The following is a 19,699-nucleotide window of genomic DNA, read 5'->3' as shown; positions in this document are numbered from 1 at the left end:
TACCTAATTTAAGCCTTACAATAAATCTGTAATATAGGTACTAATTTCATCATTCCCATTGTTGAGGTAAAACTGAGGGGCAGAGGAATTAAGTAACTTGCCGGAAGTCACTCAGCCTCTAGATTGTAGCCCTGAGATCTGAATGCAGGACATGTGGTGACAGTCTGAGTTTTTACCTGCTTTCCTAGCCTGCATTTCCCACGCTAAACCTAGCACCTGAGGACGGTGAAGTCACCGGACAAAGTAGAACTCACAATTCACAGAAGGGAGGAGCAACTGTCAACTGGTGATGGGAAAAGACTTCAAGAAAGAAATAGGAACTGAAATATACACAGAAGCTAGCTACCTATTGTCTGTTTCAAATATAATACATTCTTAACTTACAAAAGTCACATATGTAACAATGCAAAACAATGCAGAGCTATATAAAAGTTGCCCTGCACTCCTCCTCAGGTCAAACAATATTAACAGGTAGAGATGTAGCCTTCCCTTCTCCCATCATAGTACAAATACGTAAAGGGCTATCTTTAATTATAAAAATGAAAGCATAGCTAACAGTTTTCTACAATTTGTATTCCGCCCCCCCACCGCCCCCGCAGTATGTCAGGTACATCGCTCCCAATCATATGGACATCTAAGGTCTTCCTAAGAACTGAATAATATCGCACGGAAGGTGCCCTGTCATTTATTCAGTCTTTCCCTTGGTAATGAATAGTCAGAGTTTACGTCTCTACTAGAACGGCCGTCCACTCTTCCCAGGATGGGGGCCGCCGCAATGCCGAGCCAGCAGGGCCGGCGACACAAAGAAGCGCTGTCCCCTGCCAAGCGCCGCCCCTCGGGTTCGGGCTCGGGCTCGCGCTAGCGCCCAGGAGGAAGTGGGAAGGAGGAGACTCCTCGGGAACCCCTCCTACCCACCCACCCCCTCATCCCGGCTGCGCCTCCTCCCCACTACCAGCTAGCTCGCCCGCCCGCCGCCGCGGCGCTGCCTGCCGGGAAGCCCCTTCCCTGCCGCACTGTGCGTCCCCTCTGCACCCAGCCCTGCCCCCTCCAGCTGCAGCCGCGACCCGGTGAGTGGCCCTCTGTGGAAGCCCCGCAGGCCGGAGAAGGGACGGCTGATGAGGACCTCGGCCTGGCTCTGGGGGAGGGCGGTGCCGGAGGCCGAGGGGGCGCGAGGGGGCGCGGGCGGACCTGCGGGACCTGCGGGACCTGCGGGAGAGGCGCGCAGCGGGCTGGGGGCGCCGGGATCTGGGATGGGTCCCTCGCTGATTGTGTCCTAGCCCCTGTTGCTGACTGGGCTCCGCGTCGCCACTGCCGCATTGCTGCCCCTCTCCGGGTTCTGACATCTGATGTTTGTGTTTGCATGCTTTGTGTGGTCGAGATACGCACGGGCCCGACCCGGAGAGCAGCATCTCCTCCGCAGCTTCGTAGGATGCGAATGCCACAGCCCAGGGAGGAGGTAGGGCTTGCTCAGGGTCACACAGGTGGCTGGGGACAGAGCATCACTTCTGTCCTACTGCCCTTTGATCTTTGCAAACACCGGCTCTGGGACTGAGTTCCCTTACCCACTCTTACTAGCCGCCGGGAGACGTGTGTGTGTGTGTGTGTGTGTGTGTGTGTGTGTGTGTACGCGCGCGCGCCCCCGCGCGCGCAAGAGGCGTCAGTGGTCTGTGTACCCCTACCTCACCCAAACCGTGCCAGAGGGTCTGGAGCATTCCCTAGCAGGCAGAGCTTTTCCGCTTCGCTCCCCGCCTCTCCCTACTGCCCCCACCCCCAGCCCCTCTCCATTCCTCCTCTGACGTCACGGACAAGCTCTTTGCGGACTGGCTCTGGGCCTGTGTAGGAAAGTCTGGCTGGGGTGAGGGCCTGAAGAGGAACCGAGAGGATCCCACACCAGAACTCAGTATGGACAGCCCCTCGAATTTAAGAACGACCTGTGTCGCACGTTGTTCATTTCCTAGAACGCTGTGCTTTGGGGTGGGAGGCAGGCTGGTCAACACTCCCGGGCTTGTCTGCCGGTGATGCTCTTCTCCTGGGAGTTTCCTGGCGAGACCAATGAGCAAATGCGAGTGAGAGAAAGAGAGCCCCTGGGGGACTCAAGAATTGAGAAGAGAGTGTAGTAAGATAGGAATAGGGGAATAGAAAAGCAGCATTTTAAAATTGTGCCTACTTTTTTGGGAATGGGGGAGGTATTGGAGAGATCACAAGAAGGCCTTCAAAAATATCAGTAATGGTCTGTTTTTAAGCTGGGTAGTAGGTACATAGGAATCTGTTTAATTTTTTAAATTAATGTTCTTCCACGTATATTTCATATACTTTTTAAATATATTAATTAAACCATTTTTCAGTGAAAAATAAATAACACAGATCTGGGAATATTTAGGACAGAATGCAAAAGAAGGGTGAACCCACCCCAATTCTAGCTTAGAAGTTGATGGACGTGGGACAGGGTATTGGATGTATAAGGAAAAAAGAAACAAGGGGGTCATGGAAGAAAATGGCAGGAAGAAGAGAAGACCTATAGGACTGGATGTCTGTGCTACTAATGATTTGTCAAGGCCAGGGTAGCTGTTTGCTGAAAAAGTGATCCTAGGTCTGCCCTTGACCTCCACATCCATCACTCAGTTATTCACTCACAGAGCACCTCTTCATTGTCCTGGAGAATCCAAAGAACCACGCATACCCCTGATCTCAGATCCTTACCCTACTTGGATTTGAAATCAAACTATAATGCGGGATGTGGTGCAGTATTCAAGACAGGCCTGCTACCCTCCTGCCCTTCCAAATACATCTCTTAAAGGGAAACCCCTTGCTAATATGGCCTCTTTGTGGTAGGGGTAGGTGGTTTGTAAAGCTCTCTGCCTGAGTTACAGGTTATGCCTGGAAGTACCTTCTGCGTTAGAGGTGCCTTGGGTTCCAGCAAGCTGAAAGAGGCCAGAGTTGACCCAGAGGAGAGAAAGCAGAAGCCATGGAAGGAGCACCGAGGATGAAGAACTTAGGGAGAGAAAGAAAAAGGATTCCCCTCCCCACCCCGCCCCCGCCCCTGGCTTGTCCCTCTGCATTCCCCAAGCTAGCAGAGCAAACAGGGATTCATTCAGTCATAAACAGGAAGCACTCCATTTAAAAGTTAAGTGTTGGAGTCAAGGGTAGAGCTGGTTAAAGTGGGAACAGAACCAGCTGCGAAGTTCAAAGAATCGCACAGAAGAGGAAATCAAAATTTTTAGTGGGTAAAAGCTCAGCCAATTGGGAGATGAAAAAAATACGTTTTAGGTGAGATTGAGCAATCCGGTAATGCATATACTCAATCATTTAATGTGTGTTTACTTGCTTGTTTGAAGTTATATTACCTATGTTATTTTTAACTGTAACTGTAATATATACAATTCAAAGGATGCAGATTTGTAAAAAGAGAAAGAATACTGTTCACCTCTTCCCTTCCTAATGCAATTAATGTCAGCATGTTGAAATGTGGCCTCCATGGATTTTTCTCTTGCGTATAAAATCCTGATCCTTAACAGGCTTATATTTGTGGTACTTAAGAATGTAGACTCAGTACAAGATTCCCTGGGTTGAATCCTGGATCCACCACTCACTCCTATGTGACTTGAGCAAGTAACACCTTCTCTGGCCATCACTTTTTTTGTTTTGTTTGTTTTTGCCCACCTGTAAAACCACCTACTGATAGTACATACCTCACAGGTTTGTTGTCAGGATTAAATACTCTAGGAAAGAAACTTATAATAATTCCTGGTACCTGGAAGGCAGCATATTGTCATTACTCCTACTAAACTTACTAGTACTACTGTTGTTATCTTCATCCCTACAAAAATGGGTTTGTGTCCTATATATTACGGTGATTTGAGGTTTCCACTTAAAGTATATATAGGGTTTTCTATGTAGATGCAAAACAGATTTAATTCATTCTTTGTAATAGTGACATGATATTCTGTAATATAGATTATCATCCTTTATCCAAACATTCTCCCTCTCAGACGTTGGCTTGCCACACATGCAGCATTGGTATCAGACTGAGGCTGCGTCGCTGGCCCACTGGTAGTGCAGGACAGGGGAAACTGACCGAGGCGGGAGAGCTTGAGTGTTTCCTACCAAACCCAGGCAGGCAGAAGGAGGCAACTAGTGAGACAGAAATGTGAGTTCTGTGCTCTGAGTGTTTCTGGAGTACCAGCCCTGGCAGCGACAAGGGCCCGGAGGGGAGGGCTCTGATGGGCAGTTCTTTAGGGAGTGCGTGGCTGGCTGGGGGCTACGCCCCAGGGTCTTAGCAAGTTGTAACAACAGGCTGTGGGGTGGGGTAGTATGCGAAGTGGGATAGGTATGGCTTTGGGTTAGAGAGCTGCACCCACAGAAGTCATAGGTGGTTATGGAAAACATTCCTTGTCATTTATCTATCTCCATTTCTAGGTTCGCACTTATCTGTCTCCATTTGTAGTTTCGTGTGGCAGTGAGCATTCTTTAATACTGCTGCTCTTGTTTCTGTAAGAAAGGTAATCAGAAGAGGGACTGCTGCTCACCTCTGAAATGAAGCTGCCACTGTCAGACGGCTCTCAGCTTCTCGGCCCTTCCAGCAAATGGTGGTTGTGTTCCTCCTAGCCTTTTGGACATTGGGCATTATTATCTGCCTTCATTTTCTTCACCTTCTCCTCCTTCGCCTTCTTCCTTTTTGACCATCTTGTGGGCAGTCTCATGCACTCTATTTTCAATTGTCTGACTAGTGAGATTGAGTATATTTTCATAGACTAATTGGGCATTTAAATTTCCTCTTCTGTGAGTATCTTCTCTTAGAAGGGTAGGATTTCAGCAGGTAGAAAGAGATGGGAAAGGGAACAGAATGGAAAGGGACTCTAAAATGAAAGCAGGGCATGTCCAGGGATGCCAAGTGTTCTGGAAGCTGCAGAGAGGTTAGGTGGCCGGAGACACGGCTGGAAAATGTAAGGAGCAGCCAGCTCTGGAGACCTTAAACCCCAGATGAAGGTGTCAGATTTAACCCTGTGAGAAAAAGCAAAGCTCTGGGAGGGGGTTCTCTTTCGGGAAATAATGCTATCAGTGGCCTAAGAAGAACAGAGGCAAGAACAGACCCCGGTGACTCAGAAACTGGGTCAGTTTAGTCGAGGAATGAAATACTGAGCGTCTGAACTAGGTTCCTGGCAGTGTGGTTGGAAACCGTGAACGATGACATTGACAGGACTGTGACCAGCTGGATATGGGACAGGAGGAAGAAGGGGCACAACTGTGACTCTGTGCGGTTTGCCGTCCTGGCTATTTGTGGACACCAGGAGGAGCAGGGAAAGGACAAGCTCTTGTGAACCAGCTGCCTGCTGATTCTATCATCTCAAAGCTTCTCTGAGGTAAATGTCACCCTCCTTAGCAGCTAGGGACATTGAGCTCATGTGACGTGCCGAAGTGGAGCTAGTTTGGAAGGGACAGACTGAATCTTAGACTCCTTTAGTTTTAGAGACCACTGCAAATGGTAGAGTGTGCTCTTTCAGGAGCGATCTTGAGTTTATTCATTACCTCAGAACCAGGGCCTTTTCATCTGTGCCTGGGGAAGGCACAATGCCTGTGTGCAGGACTTTCTCAAGGGCCCAAGGAAACACTTGAGAGCTAAATGTAATGATAATTAATATTAGTGTTAGCATTGGCTCCAAAATGTGAAAACTATAAAGTCAGAATCATTAAATGCTTAGTGCAGTATTTATAAAATCTGACATTAGGTTTGGTTTTTGTTCACTTTATAAGAATTCTCTATGGGGCTCCTGGGGGGCTCAGTTTGTTGAGCGTTTGACTCTTGGTTTCGGCTCTAGGTCATGATCTCATGGATCATGGGATCGAGCCCCTGTTGGGCTTCACATTCAGCTGGGAGTCTGCTTAAAGATTCTCTCCCTCTGCCCCTCCCTCCACTCGCTCACTCGCTCACTCTCTAAAATAAATCTTTTTTAAAAATAAGAATTTTCTATTATGCACATTTGCAAGTTAAACAGCTTACTCTTAACCAAATAATTATGAGTAAACATACATACATACATACATATGTACACTGATATGTGTATATAATAAATAATTGAAAGACACTTAACCTGTTATTTCCTTTAGTCCTTGGGACAACCTTATGTGCTAGACACTCTCGTCCCTACTTAATGAATGAGGAAATGAAGTCTGAGATGTGTTGCCCCATCTCACAGCTAGTGAGCAAACAGAGCTAAGATTCAGCCCGGGCAGCCTAACTCCAGAGCCTGAGTTCGTAACTGCTTAGCCATGTTACCCTGAGAGCGAGCATATTCTCTGACAAGGGAAATAGAAGGAAAGACGTGAAGCACCAAAGATAAAAACTTAAGGAACATCTGCATTTTCAGAAGAGGTCAGGGAAGGGTAGAAAGTGAATGGGTCAGCAGGTTGAAGATGAAGAGGTCGGCTGTGGCCGTAACATCACTGGTGGTGATAGCCTCAGGGTCCAGGAGAGCAGCACTGGCTGGTGCCACCGGGCGGTCAGTGAGAACCCCCGGATGTCCTGAGTATGAAACCACATCTGCTCTTGGGGGAACTGCTTCAGTAAAGTGTGTATAGTGGAGGTCAGACGTCAAGCATCCTGAGCAGGGAGCCCGTGGTGAAGAAGCATTTATGTGAGTATGCATCCACAGACATACACACCTTTCTCCACTGTCCAGGTACAAGTAAGTATCTGCCATAATTTCTGGTTGTCTGGGACCTGGGTTCAAGCCACAGAGGACTTATGTTTTCCTCTTCCCCAGCCTCTGACTGCAACCAAAGAATCTTCTCTGAGGACCCAGACTTTGCAGACTGAAATTCTGGGATCCTCAAACTGGGATTAATAAGATCAATGTGGGTGCTGAGTGGGGCAGGGACAGCATGCGGCACCACTCTATTAGTTTCCAGGGGCTGCTGTAACACATGACCACAAACTGGGTCACCAAAAACAGCAGAAATATGTTCTCTCACAGTCCTGGGGGCATAGAAGTTTGAAGTCCAGCTGTTAGCAAGGTAGTTCTTTCCAGAAGTTCTGAAGGAAAATCTCTCCTATGCCTCTTCCAGACCTTCTGGTACTCACCAGCAACCTCTGGCCTCCCTTGGCATATAGATGCATTGCTCCGGTTTCTCTTAGCATTTCCCCTTGTGCATCTGTGTCTGCATCCAGATATTTCTTAGAAGATACCAGTCATTAGATCAAGGCTCACTCAAATCCACCATGACCTCATCTGAACTTGATTGTACTGGCAAGGACCCTATTTCCAAATAAGGTCACATTCACAGGTACTGGGAGTTAGGATTACGGTTAACTCTTCGGGGGCACAATTCTGCCCACATTCTCCACTTCTGTTTGTTTCCTTCTGAGATGGAAAATTGTCAAATTCTTTTCGTTTGGACACAAGAGTTTAGGAGGACCAGGAAGGGTGTGATGGGGTCTCCTGGGTTGGATACCTTGACATCCCTGGTGAGTCCCTGAGTCAGTTCACAGAGTCAATCTCATCTGCGTCGTGGGAAGAATTGCCCCTGCTAGGGGAGGAGTGAACTGTTCGGCTCCTTTATTTTTTTATCTATTCTTCACCAAACTGAGTCTTTGCTTTCTTCTCTACAGAAGTCGATCCAGCCATGGCGACTCCCTCTGCTGCCTTTGAGGCCCTTATGAATGGAGTGACAAGCTGGGATGTCCCCGAAGATGCCATCCCATGTGAACTGCTTCTAATTGGAGAGGCCTCCTTCCCAGTGATGGTGAATGACATGGGCCAGGTCCTCATTGCTGCCTCCTCCTATGGCCGAGGCCGCCTGGTGGTGGTGTCCCACGAGGACTACTTGGTAGAAGCCCAGCTCACTCCCTTTCTCCTCAATGCAGTGGGTTGGCTTTGTTCTTCCCCTGGGGCTCCCATTGGTGTACACCCATCCCTGGCACCCCTGGCCAAAATTCTTGAGGGTTCTGGGATGGAGGCAAAGATTGAGCCGGAAGTGAAAGACTCCCTGGGAGTTTACTGCATTGATGCCTACAACGAAACCATGACGGAAAAGTTAGTCAAGTTTATGAAACGTGGAGGGGGCTTGCTCATTGGAGGCCAGGCCTGGGACTGGGCCAACCAGGGTGATGATGAAAGGGTGCTTTTCACGTTCCCTGGCAACCTTGTGACCAGCGTGGCCGGCGTGTACTTCACCGACAACAAAGGAGACACAAGTTTCTTTAAAGTCTCCAAGAAGATGCCCAAGATTCCAGTCTTAGTTAGGTGAGTCCATTACCCCAGTGGGGATTTGGTCCCACGTTAAAAAAAATACACGGTTCTTGTCTTTAGGTTGCTTCTAGGCTAGCAGAAAAGAACTTGGCACTTAGGCATGGATTCACCCTAAACTAAGCAGATTTCCCCTAAGTCAGCCAGATCACCCTAAATCAATCAAGGTCCCCATTGCTGCTGCCTCCCCAGACTAGACCACTCAGCTCTTTGAGCAGAGAAACTTCTTAGTGACCATGATGTTTCCTGGTGTCTAGCTTAAAATGTATTGCTAAATCCCAGAGCTGGCATTGCTAAGCCAGGAAGGGTCACTGCAGAAGTTTGCTTTCAAATGAAATGTGAGGAAAAGGAAAACAGACATGAGGGACCCCATAAGACAAAGTCTAAAAAGCTGTGGGAAAGGCTTTGAAATGTCCAGCCAGATGGGATTGGGATGGAAATAAGAACTAGAGGATTCAGAAGGTGATACAGAAGAAAGGATAGCATGAGTTGTTTGTGCTAAATCTTGGAGTTAGGGGAGGATTTTATGTCTACAGGCAAAAGACCTGATGTTGGAGAACGAGGGAGACAGGAGATAGGTACAGAGACAGGCTACATGGAAGTTCTTTAAAAGCATTGCCCAGTCTGTTCTGTTCACACTGTGCTCCAGCATCTCATACAATGCTGAATGTAGGGCAGGTGAGGAGGTGCTCAGGAAACATTTGTTGGCTGGTGATTAGATGGAGGAATGAGGGAGATTAAAGGCTGGAGTAGTCCCAGGAGTATAAGAAGTGTACCAGGCTACGCCCTGTTGTACATTAAAACTTGCAGCATACTTGGAGCAGAGAGCACTGAAATTTCTGACTGGCAGGAGCAGAGTAAAGTAGGATTGGGTGAGGAAGGCATACCAGGGTGAGTATAGACACATAGGGAATGGGCTGTGGCCTCTTCTTGCCATGGAACTTTTGAAACAAAACCCCACATGTGCAATGAGGAAAGACACAGTTGTTCTGAGGCATAGTGATTGACCAAATTGATCAAATTTTCAGCTTACCAATGATCTTCATCCTAAGGAATAGGGAGGTAAGACTTGACAATAATTCTATTTCTAAAAACCTAATCCCCCTTACTTGCCTTCACAGATGTTTTTCTCTACCAAAACCATACCTCTTTTTTCTTTGGTTATGCCTAAATCCTCTCTTATCATCAATGATTCTCAACTTGGGGGGTTGGGGGTGTTAGGCTGTACATGTGTGTGTATGTGTACTCATGTATGTGGGTGCACACATGTAAAATCAACTTGAAGACTAATGCTTGAGAAAAATCAGATTTAATAAGGGAAGTATGCAGACTCTGTTGTGGAGATTGTGGGTTATTAGTATTGGTTATTTACTAGGTAAGATTGCGTCACAACTCTTGACTGTCTTTGCTTATACAGGTAGGTATAGCATAGCATTGCTCCTATGTTAGGTGGGTCATTTTTTGACTTGTGTATGGATTGAAGATGGCAGTAGTGATTTTCTTGAGCTGACTGCCTGACATGAAGTATGGAGGAGAAAGCAAAAGGCACAAGAGGGTGTGCGTGTGTGTGTGTGTGTGTGTGTGTGAAAGAGAAAGAGATGTGAAATACTGATTAAATGCATCGGTTGAGATGAGTATGGAAAAAGAGAAAGCAAAAAACCCTCTCCTCCTCACCCCATAGTTTTCTTAATATTCACTCTCACGGGGGCCCCTGGGTGGCTCAGCCTCTGCCATCGGCTCAGGTCATGATCCCAGGATCCTGGGATCGAGCCCTTCGCCGGCTGGCTCCTTGCTCAGCAGGGAGCCTGCTTCTCCCACTCCCTCTGCCCTTCCCCCCAGCTTGTACTCTTTCTATCTCTCTCTCAAATGAATAAATAAAATCTTAAAAAAAAAAATTTACTCTCACATAGCGAATACTGAAAGGTAGACGTTGAGCAATCTTTCTCCCACCTGATGTTGTTGCAGTTCCCAAACTGTGTATCAAAATCCATTAATTATAAATCTAAATCAAGCGAATTTTACTTTATGTGAATTAGGCCTTAATAGACCTTTAGTACGTCTTTTAATAGGACTTTAAAAAAGAATCAGATATAATGAGATTCATGTACAAGGATATGCAATTCAGCATTATTTGTAATAGGGAAGAGTAGTACGGCTAAAAAATTATAGATTTATTAAACAACCATTAAAACTACGCTTCCAAGAACAATGAAGGGCATGGAAAAAATCTTTTAGAGGGTATTATTAAAGGTAAATAAAGTAGGATGCTAACCTGTTGTTCAATATGTTCCCACTTTTGTTAAAAAAATAGAGCTATGTGTAGAAAATATTATAGAAGGAAAAGGTCAAAATATCAGTAATGGGTAGAGCTCTGGGTCATGGAATAATGGTAGATGATTTTTACTTTTAAACTTTTATTTTCCAAACTTTCTACCAAATTTTATTAATAAGGTATATATTTCATTACCTCCCTTCACACGTAAGAACATTAAAAGACAAGAAAAATAATTCACAAGTCACATTAAAGACCTTCCACATCTGTCAATGCATAAATACTTTTTATACATAAACAGAAAATGTAAAACCAAATTTAACTCCCCAAATGATTCACTTTTTTCTCATTCACCTTTTTAACATCTCTGATATACATAAAATATGTCTATGTGTGTGTATTACCAATTGCCAATACTTTTGAATTATGATTCTTCTTCACAGGGTACTCTTTTAAACCACTTTTTCAATATTTTTCAATATCTCCTATTTTTTTAAATGTTCATTTTAAAAAGCAATAGGTCATAAACCCACAACTCTTTTCATTTTTGCATATTATTTTCCCCATTCATCCATAATTTCACATTGTTATCATCTTAGTATACATACTATTTTGAATTCCATTCACAAGTATTTTTTATTCTATATAATCTTCAAAGTTATATTTGATTCACTTCATGAGAATGCCTCATTCATTTAATCATTTGCCTGCATTTGGATCTTTCTCCACTCTTATTGGAATAGGTAGTACTATACAGAATATCCGCAAAACGTTTGAGAAACATTAGACAATGCAAGACACCAGGATGCTTCTATTAGAATTGAAGAAGGAAGATGATTTCCATCACATGCTTAGCAAAGTTCAGATTGAAAACCCGTATGGATTTAGTCACTCTGTCAAAGGATCTTATTTATTTTTAAACCCTCACTTAAACATGAGAGTCTGAATTAAAATAACTTTATTAGATAGCTAATCTTATTACTTGCATATTTCCTACTAAATTCTAAATAAGATCTTGGAGTCCTCTCACCCTTCTAAGAGTAAACTGGTAGGTCTTATCAAGATGAATCAAATTTTTATTAGAGGAAGTCTCCTTTATGATCAGAAAAACAAATCCCTAAGTAATAAAACCAGATGATCTACTTTTAGCCTGGTGAGAATACCCACAGGTGCCAGCACATGAGCCTCCTAGTCACTGCCCTCACTTCCTGCCTGGACAGCTTCATCATCTGCATTTAGAACGCTAGCCTCCATGCCCTCTGTGAGACCACGCCACCTGTAATCTGTTCCCTGAGCGATTTCTACTCTCCTGTCAGGCTCATCCTCAGGCCAATGGCATTGTACTTTATGTGCAAAAGGGGACTCACCTCCTATGAAGTATGTCATTGACGAAACACGGGGTCCGTTGTCATAAACTACTCCCAGTCTCACTGCAGGACCCAGGATTCATATAACCTGGAAGAAGCACAGATTTTTGAGAAGGAAGACTTCAGTAAGTTGCCAAGCTCTGTCCAGTGTGTGCTCTATAACCTGGTGTCATAGTCGCCCTCTCTAAGCCTCATCTCTGAAGTGGGATTAATAATGGCTACCTTTCAGGCTGGTTGTGAGGATTCAGTGAATTAAGAAACACACTCAAATAACTAAAACACTTGGATTATTTTCACATCCAGCCTCCACACTATGGTATATAAGAGTGTGACATCATGAATATCATTCCCAACCATTGAAACTTACCTCGCATCCATCATTATGGTGCCTTACTTCAGGTCATGTATGTTGTCCCGGTTGTATAAAGTGTTGGCATTTAAACTCATGTTTTTACATGAGACAGCATCATCATGATCAGCTGCCACATTCTACCCTCTTTACACATTTAATAAAACAGGTACCAGAGACCGAATTGGTTCCACCAATAAGAGATATGATGCACATAAAATGCATCATTAGATGATCAATCTTAGGGTGGTTTTAGGAGAATCAACCAAAATAGTTTGTCTAGTCCCTCTTTTGATTGAAGCCCCTTGTCTCATTTTTACACAAATTTCAGGCTTCAACTCTGTTGTTCATTCATCCATTTATATAGCCCGCATTTATTGAGTATGTTCTATATCCCAGGCATTATGTCTTATGTCAAGAAAATGATTTCCGAAGACCTGAGAATTAAAAGCACATAAACATCTCCAGTAACCAGACCTGGAAGGAATTACAAAAACCAAACAACTGTTGTGGGAAGAGGGCTGTGATATTGAGTTCCACTGGAACCTGGAAACCCAGGATCTTACTGCCAGTAAATGCAGCGTGACCTTGGCATATCCTTCCACCTTTTTCCCTCTAAATGGAAAGCGCTGGCATAGAACATCGTTGTCCTCCTTTTGGCTATATGCCATTGAGACTGTGGTTTTCTGTCTACAGTGACCTCTATATATACTCAAAGTCATCAGAGATGCATAGAAAAGAATGTTGTACAAATGGCCATGCCCTGAAATGCCTGCATGCTTCAAATTCCTTGGCTTGAAAACACCCCTGTGAAACCTGAATTGACAAACATCACACGTTGATAACAATTTATATTCCCTTCATCTTGAAAGATCATGAAAGGATATTACACACAAAAAAGTCTTAGAATTACAGATTATTAAAATTTCAGAATTTTGAAAATTGAGTAGTCTACTTGAAATTAGCACAAATGAAGCAAGAAAACTGTCAGTTTATGGAAGATAATCATGAATATGACTTCCCAAGCAGTTTGGAAAACATTAATTAATAAGCTTATTTATAACAAGGATCCACGAATCGATGGAGGTCACTGCTTGTTACGTGTTAGGAATTATCAGAATGCTAACTACAGAATTTTATTCAGGATCATGACCAGGCATGCTGGGGGTAAATATAATGACCTAACTCCTACTCCACCCTTCTCACTGCATGCTTAGTTCTGTAGACTAAAATTGCATTAGCTGGTTCTCAAAAAATAAACAAGAAGTTGTAGAGAATGAATCCAAGTGGGAAGACAGGGCACTTTAGAAGAGTAATTGCTAAATCACAATTCAGATCTCTTTCCCTTTTTATGAACATTTTCCTTTCTTTAGTTTTCAAAATTCATGCTTGTTGAAAAATAACTGAAATAATCCAGAAATATGCAAAGGAAAAAGTAAAAGATCTTCATTTCTACCTCCCCTTCTGTCCCTGCTAATTTGTTCTTTTCCCCAGTGTTTGCACTCTATCTTTTACCCTTCTTCTCTGTGTGTGTGTGTGTGTGTGTGTGTGTGTGTGTGTACGGGGTGGGGGGGTGGTAGAACTGGGAAAGGAGAAGGAGGAACAGAGATCTGCAACTTGATTTTTCACTTAATGTATCTTGAACATTTTCCCATGTGCACCTAATAAACGTACATCATCCTTCAGAACAGCTATGTAGCATTTCACAGTTGGATTGTTCCATAAGTTACTTAACCATTCACCTATTAGTACACAATAAAGTTATTTTCTAATTTTTCTCCTATAAATAACGAATATCCTGTCACTAAAACCCACACAGGCTAGATGTATACCTATTCATTTTAACACTTGTCAGTTTCCTTTTAGAAACTTATTTTGGAAATCTTCAAACATACACAGAAATAGAAATTAGAACAGTGAACAAACATGTACCCGTTACCCAAGTGCCACAATTATCAACTCCCGCTAACTGGTCTCAACTCATCACCTACCCTTCCCTCCCTCTTCCAGTTTGTTTTGATCAAGTCCCTGACGTTGTATCATTCCATCCATAAAATAGTGTATCTCTAAAAGATAAGGCAGATCTCTAAATATAACCACAACACTGTTACCACATATTTTCAATAGCATTATTTTTTCTGACCTGGCAAAACATCAATAACAGTATTGTTTTTTTTTTTAAGAGCATTTGTAAATTCTCTATTATGTACCTATGTCTAAACTTACTGCTTAGATCAACTGGATTATTCATATTTTCCATAAATTACTTAATTTTTATATACTTGATCTAAAAGAGATTTCTGAAACAATTGTTCCGCACTCCCACTGTGATTTTAGAATTGAATTTGGCTTTTACTTTCCAAATATCAAAGCTATATTTTGGTATCCTAAAAACTCATGAACTTTTTCTTGGTGTGTATGTTTTGTCAGTCTAAGCATATCCTTCTTTCTTGCAACTAGTATTTTTCACCTTGAACTCTTTTGTCTAATATGGTAATTGCTATTCCTTTTTGTTGTTTTGTTTCTTTGTTGATCCTTTTACTCTTTCTGTATCTTTTTCAAAAGATTTGTCCCTTAGTATAAATCTAATTTTTTAACCTAATCAGAGAGCCTCTGCCATTTACAAGGGAAATCGTCCATTTATATAATCGAGAAAATTGATGCTCTAGTCAATATCATCTTGCTCAACATTTTGTTATACTTTCTTGTTGCTTCTTTTAAAATTTTCCCTTTATGCCTTTTGCTCCATTGGTTATTTATCTTTTTTCACTGTTTAGAAATTACACATGATTTTTCTATTCTTCCTGTAGTCCTCTTTCATTTTTTTCCCCAGATCTTTATTTAAAAGTTTTCACACTTATGGGAGCATTGCAAGAATAATGTAAAGATTACCACACCCTTCACCTAGATACATCAGTGCTTAGATTTTGTCACATATACTATATAAACATACAGGAATAATTATTTTGCTAACCATTTGAGAGTAAGCGATAGACAAAGTAACACTTCACATCTAAATACTTCAGCATGCATCTCCTAAAGACAAGGGTATTTTCCAATATAACCATGATACAATGATCTCAAAAAATTTGCCATTGATACAATACTATTATTTAATGTCCATGTTCAGATGTCTGCAATTGTCTCAACAATGTCTTTTTTAGATTTTTTTTTAAATATAGGAAGGATCCAACCAAAACATTTGCCATCTTTTCTTGTTTTTCAGGACATTAGTGTTTTTGAAGCATCTAGCCCAGTTGTTTTATGGAATGCCCCTCAGTTTGGATTTGTCTAATTGTTTTTTCATGATTGTATTCAGTCCAAACATTTTTGGCAAGAAAGCTACATAGGTGAAATTGTGCTCATTACAATAGATCAAATCAGGAGGCATGTGTCATCAGTTTTACTGTTACTGGTGATGATAGAGTTGGCCATTTAGTTAAATTGGAGTTAGCCAGATTTCCTATTGTAACAGTGCCTTTCACCCTTTTTTAACTAGTTTAATCTATGGTGTGATAATTTGAGAGTATTGATGTCCTGTTCACCAACAACCTTCCACCCACTGGTTTTACCATTATGTTGATGATCTGTGCCTGAGTCGATATTTACAAAAGTGGTTACTTCTATTGCACTTGGGTAGCTCCTGCTCCTTTCTTAAAAGATGCGTGTGAAATGTCACCTCCTCCACCCCCTCCCATTCTGATATGGATGCCTCTCTTCCGTGCACCTATAGCAACCTGACATTCTACCTGAGTGCAGCTCTGCTTGTAGGTTTCTCCCAGAATTGGTTGAGATCCTTCTTTCAAGAAGAGCTTTCCTTCCCCACCCCCCACAACATTTGTTGTTGATTTTGTGGCGGTTTTAAATTTTTGTTTTAGTATCACTCTGTACTCATGTCATGGACCCTTTAAAAAAAAATCAAATATGTTATAATTTATTTATAGTCAGTGTTTTTTGAAGGTCATATTGTCTCAAATTTGGCAAGTGAAAGCCCTGTTAAGCTGACTGCTAAATCATTTGACATGACCCATCATTTTTCAGTGTTTACTCAATGTCTGGTACAATAAGATGTTGCAAGTTTATCTTGTTCTTTTCTAGTCCAAAACCTGGATCCAGCCATTTCTTCCAGGAGTCCTAGCTCCTTTTAGTGGTGAAGGGTATTTAGAAACCAGGATCACCTCAGTGTGCTCATTGCTATTGGACTGTCATCATTCCTGGGCTCCTCAGAAGACAGCCAGCAAATATTTATCTTTTAATAAGTTCATACTGATACCCCCAGTTTACCCCCAAACCACAGGCTTTCTTCTTCTTCCCTCATTCCTGATGAGTATCTTCCATCTCCCATAATGAGAATACTGGTTTCCACAACTTTAGTATTCACTCATTTGCTCAGTCCTACAGTGCACACAAAATAATTTCATGATTACTGTCCCCATACTATTACCAACAGCACAAATAATAAGTTTTAAAGATTTCTTTGTATTTAGTTTTGTCCTCAGAATATACTGCACTGAACATAGTCCGAGTACTATGTTCAAAAGGTACTTGGATTGTTTGGTGTTTTTTTAATCATTTGGTCCTACTTTCATTTAATGTGGATTTTTGCCCATATTGTTTATTTAACTTTATTTTTTGAATGTGTAAACTATTAGCATGGTTACAATAGCAGAGTACACATTCTTTTTAAGTGTACATGAAACATTCATGAAGATAGACCATATGCTGAGCCATAAAATGTCTCAACAAGATTAAAAGGATTGAAATCATATATAGTATGTTCTGATCACAGTGGTATTACACTAGAAATCAGTAGCATAAACATATCTGGAATCTCTAAGTATTTGTAAGTTAAAAAATACGTAAATACCCTACAAGTCAAAAAAGAAATTACAAAAAAAAATAGAAAATATTTTGACCTGAATAAAAATGAAAACACATGTCACAATTTGTGTAATGCAGTTAAAGCAGTACTTAGAGAGAAAGGTATGCCTTTAGGTGCTTTTATTAGAAAAGATTAAAGTTTAAATTCAGTGACCTAAGTTTTCCACATCAGGAAACTAAACAAAAAATGAAAACCTTACCCAAAATATGTGGAAAGAATAAGAAGATAATAAAGGTGAGAGCTGAATTCAATGAAACAGGAAATAGAAAAACAATAGGGAAAAATCAATAAAATCAAAAGTTGCTTAGTTGAAAAAAAAATTAAAGTGGTAAGTCTCTCTATATATTGATCATAAAAACAAGAGTGATAATAAAAATGATAAATTCTAGGAATGGAATAGGGATGATTAATACAGATCCTACAGATATTAAAAGGATAATAAGGGAATATTACAGCTGTATGCCAATGAATTTGACAACTTAAATGAAATGGATGAATTTCCAGAGAGAGACAAACTACTAAAATTGACACAAGAAGAAACAGAAAATATGTGTTAAATGAGTTGGAATTATAATTTAAAACATCCCAACACTAAATACAATGTGGTTTCCTGGATTGGATCCTAGAAAATGGTGGGAAAACTGATGAAATTTGTGTAAAGTCTGGAGTTAATAACATTTTACCAGTTTTAACTTCTTAGTTTTGGCAAATGTACCATGATTGTTAACATGTTAACATTAGGAAAACTGGGTGAAGGGCTTATAGAACTTGGTACTACATTTGCAATTTTTATGGTTTTTTTATTTTAAAAATAAAAATTTTATTTAAAATCAACAATGCAAAAAAAAATCCCAATAAGGAAAACTTAAGATCCAGATAGCTTCACTGATGAATTATATCTAACATTCAAAGAAAAAATAATACTAACCCTACATAAACCCTTAAAGAAAATAGGAGAGGAGGAAAATTTTTGCAACTTGATTCATTAAAGCAGTATTTCTCTGATACCAAAGCCAGAGAAAGACACTACAAGAGAACTACAGAGCAATCTCCCTCATGAACAAAGATACAAAAATTCTCAATAAAATATTGTAAAAAGAATAAAAGTGATATATAGAAAGGATACTACATCATGACCAAGTATAGCTTATCCTAGAAATGCATGGCTGTTTTAACATTCTAACATGGAAGTAATTTGCCAAATTAACAGAATGAATGAGAAAACCATATAATTCATTACACACACACACACACGCATTTGACAGAATTCAATACCAAATCATGATAATATCTTATTTAGAAATAAAAAGGAACTTCTACCATATAATTAGCTATCTTTGAAAAAGCTATGGCTAAGAATGTGCTTAATGGTGAAATACCCTAAGACTGAAAACAAGACAAGGAAGGATACCTGCACTCACTGCTATTATTCAACATTGTACTAACGGTCCCAGGCAGTGCAATAAGGCAAGCAAAAAATGGCACAGATATGAAAAACTAAGAAGTAAACCTATGTTTACTTGCAGAAAACACGATCATCTATGTAAAAAATTCTTTAAAACTACAAAAAAAAAACCCGCTATAATGAATTTAGCGAGGTTGCAGGATACAAGGTCAATATACAAAACAATTACATTTTTAAAATATTTTATTTATTTTTTTGACAGAGAGAGAGCATTTGCACAAGCAGGGGGAGCAGGAGAGGGAGAAGCAAGCTCCCTGCTGAGCAGGGAGCCCAATGCAGGGCTTGATTTCAGGACCCAGTGATCATGACCTGAGCCAAAGGCAGACGCTTTACTGACTGAGCCACTCACGTGCTCCAGTCAATTACATTTTTATATATAGCAGCCAAAAATTGGTAATTGAAATTAAAAATACAATTATCAGTTAAAACAGAACACAAAATTGTGAAATACTAATGAATAAAGTTAATAAAATATATTACAAGACCCATACCCTGAAAACTATAAAATGTCACTGACGGAAATTAAGACCTAAAAAAATGGAGAAATACACCACATTGATGAATCAGAACACTCAGTATTTTTAAGATGTCAGTTTTCCCCCAAATGATGTATAGATTCAATGCAATCCCAACCAAAGTTCAAGTGGACTTTAAAATTAATGCAAATGAAAGGAACTAGCAACCTAATTTCAATACTTATTAGAAAGCTAAAGTAATCAAAATACTGTGGTTTTGGCAGGATAGGCATACAGATCAATGAAACAGACTACAAAGTTCAGAAATAGACTCATAGATCCATGCTCAGTTATTTTTTTGGCAAAGGTGCCAAGGTAATTCAATGAGGAAAAGAGAAACTTTTCAACATCTGGTTCTGGAATAAATGGACACCCTTAGGGAGAAAAAGTGAATCCTGATGCTTATCCCACTCCACATTAAACAAATAATTTAAAAAATCTGGACCTAAATGCAGAGGCTAAAATTCAAAATCTATATTTTTTGTTTGTTTGTTAAAGACTTATAAATGAATGTACAGGAGAGATTATCTGTGACCTTAGCATAGGCAGAGATGGCTTAGATAGGACACAAAAAGTACATGAGCCATAAGAGGAAAAGATTGATAA

At 41.1% G+C, this 19,699-nt stretch overlaps 2 protein-coding genes across 6 annotated transcripts in view; both read left to right on the top strand.

Annotated features, from left to right (window-relative positions):
* Positions 1–19,699, top strand: part of TCAF1 (TRPM8 channel associated factor 1) — a 50,104-nt gene that overhangs the window by 13,186 nt on the left and 17,219 nt on the right. For 2 of the 5 annotated variants that reach the window (XM_034638685.1, XM_034638706.1), the window contains exons 1-2: positions 911–1,067; positions 7,607–8,240. In XM_034638685.1, the coding sequence (XP_034494576.1) occupies positions 7,621–8,240 (620 nt within the window). In that variant the 5' untranslated portion in view covers positions 911–1,067; positions 7,607–7,620. Of the gene's footprint in view, positions 1–910; positions 1,068–5,236; positions 5,361–7,606; positions 8,241–19,699 lie in introns of those variants that run through there. The other 3 variants (XM_034638692.1, XM_034638690.1, XM_034638698.1) reach the window with 2 other exon arrangements.
* On the top strand, positions 776–5,312 carry LOC117797173. Its single transcript, XM_034648280.1, has 3 exons — positions 776–839; positions 960–1,456; positions 5,198–5,312. Exons 1-3 carry the CDS (start codon positions 776–778, stop codon positions 5,246–5,248), a joined length of 612 nt encoding a protein of 203 aa, XP_034504171.1. The 3' UTR covers positions 5,249–5,312.

Source organism: Ailuropoda melanoleuca, chromosome 1 (genome assembly GCF_002007445.2).
Source record: "Ailuropoda melanoleuca isolate Jingjing chromosome 1, ASM200744v2, whole genome shotgun sequence".
In the NCBI taxonomy this organism is placed as follows: Eukaryota; Metazoa; Chordata; class Mammalia; order Carnivora; family Ursidae; genus Ailuropoda; species Ailuropoda melanoleuca.
This window is presented reverse-complemented; position numbering and strand designations above follow the sequence as displayed.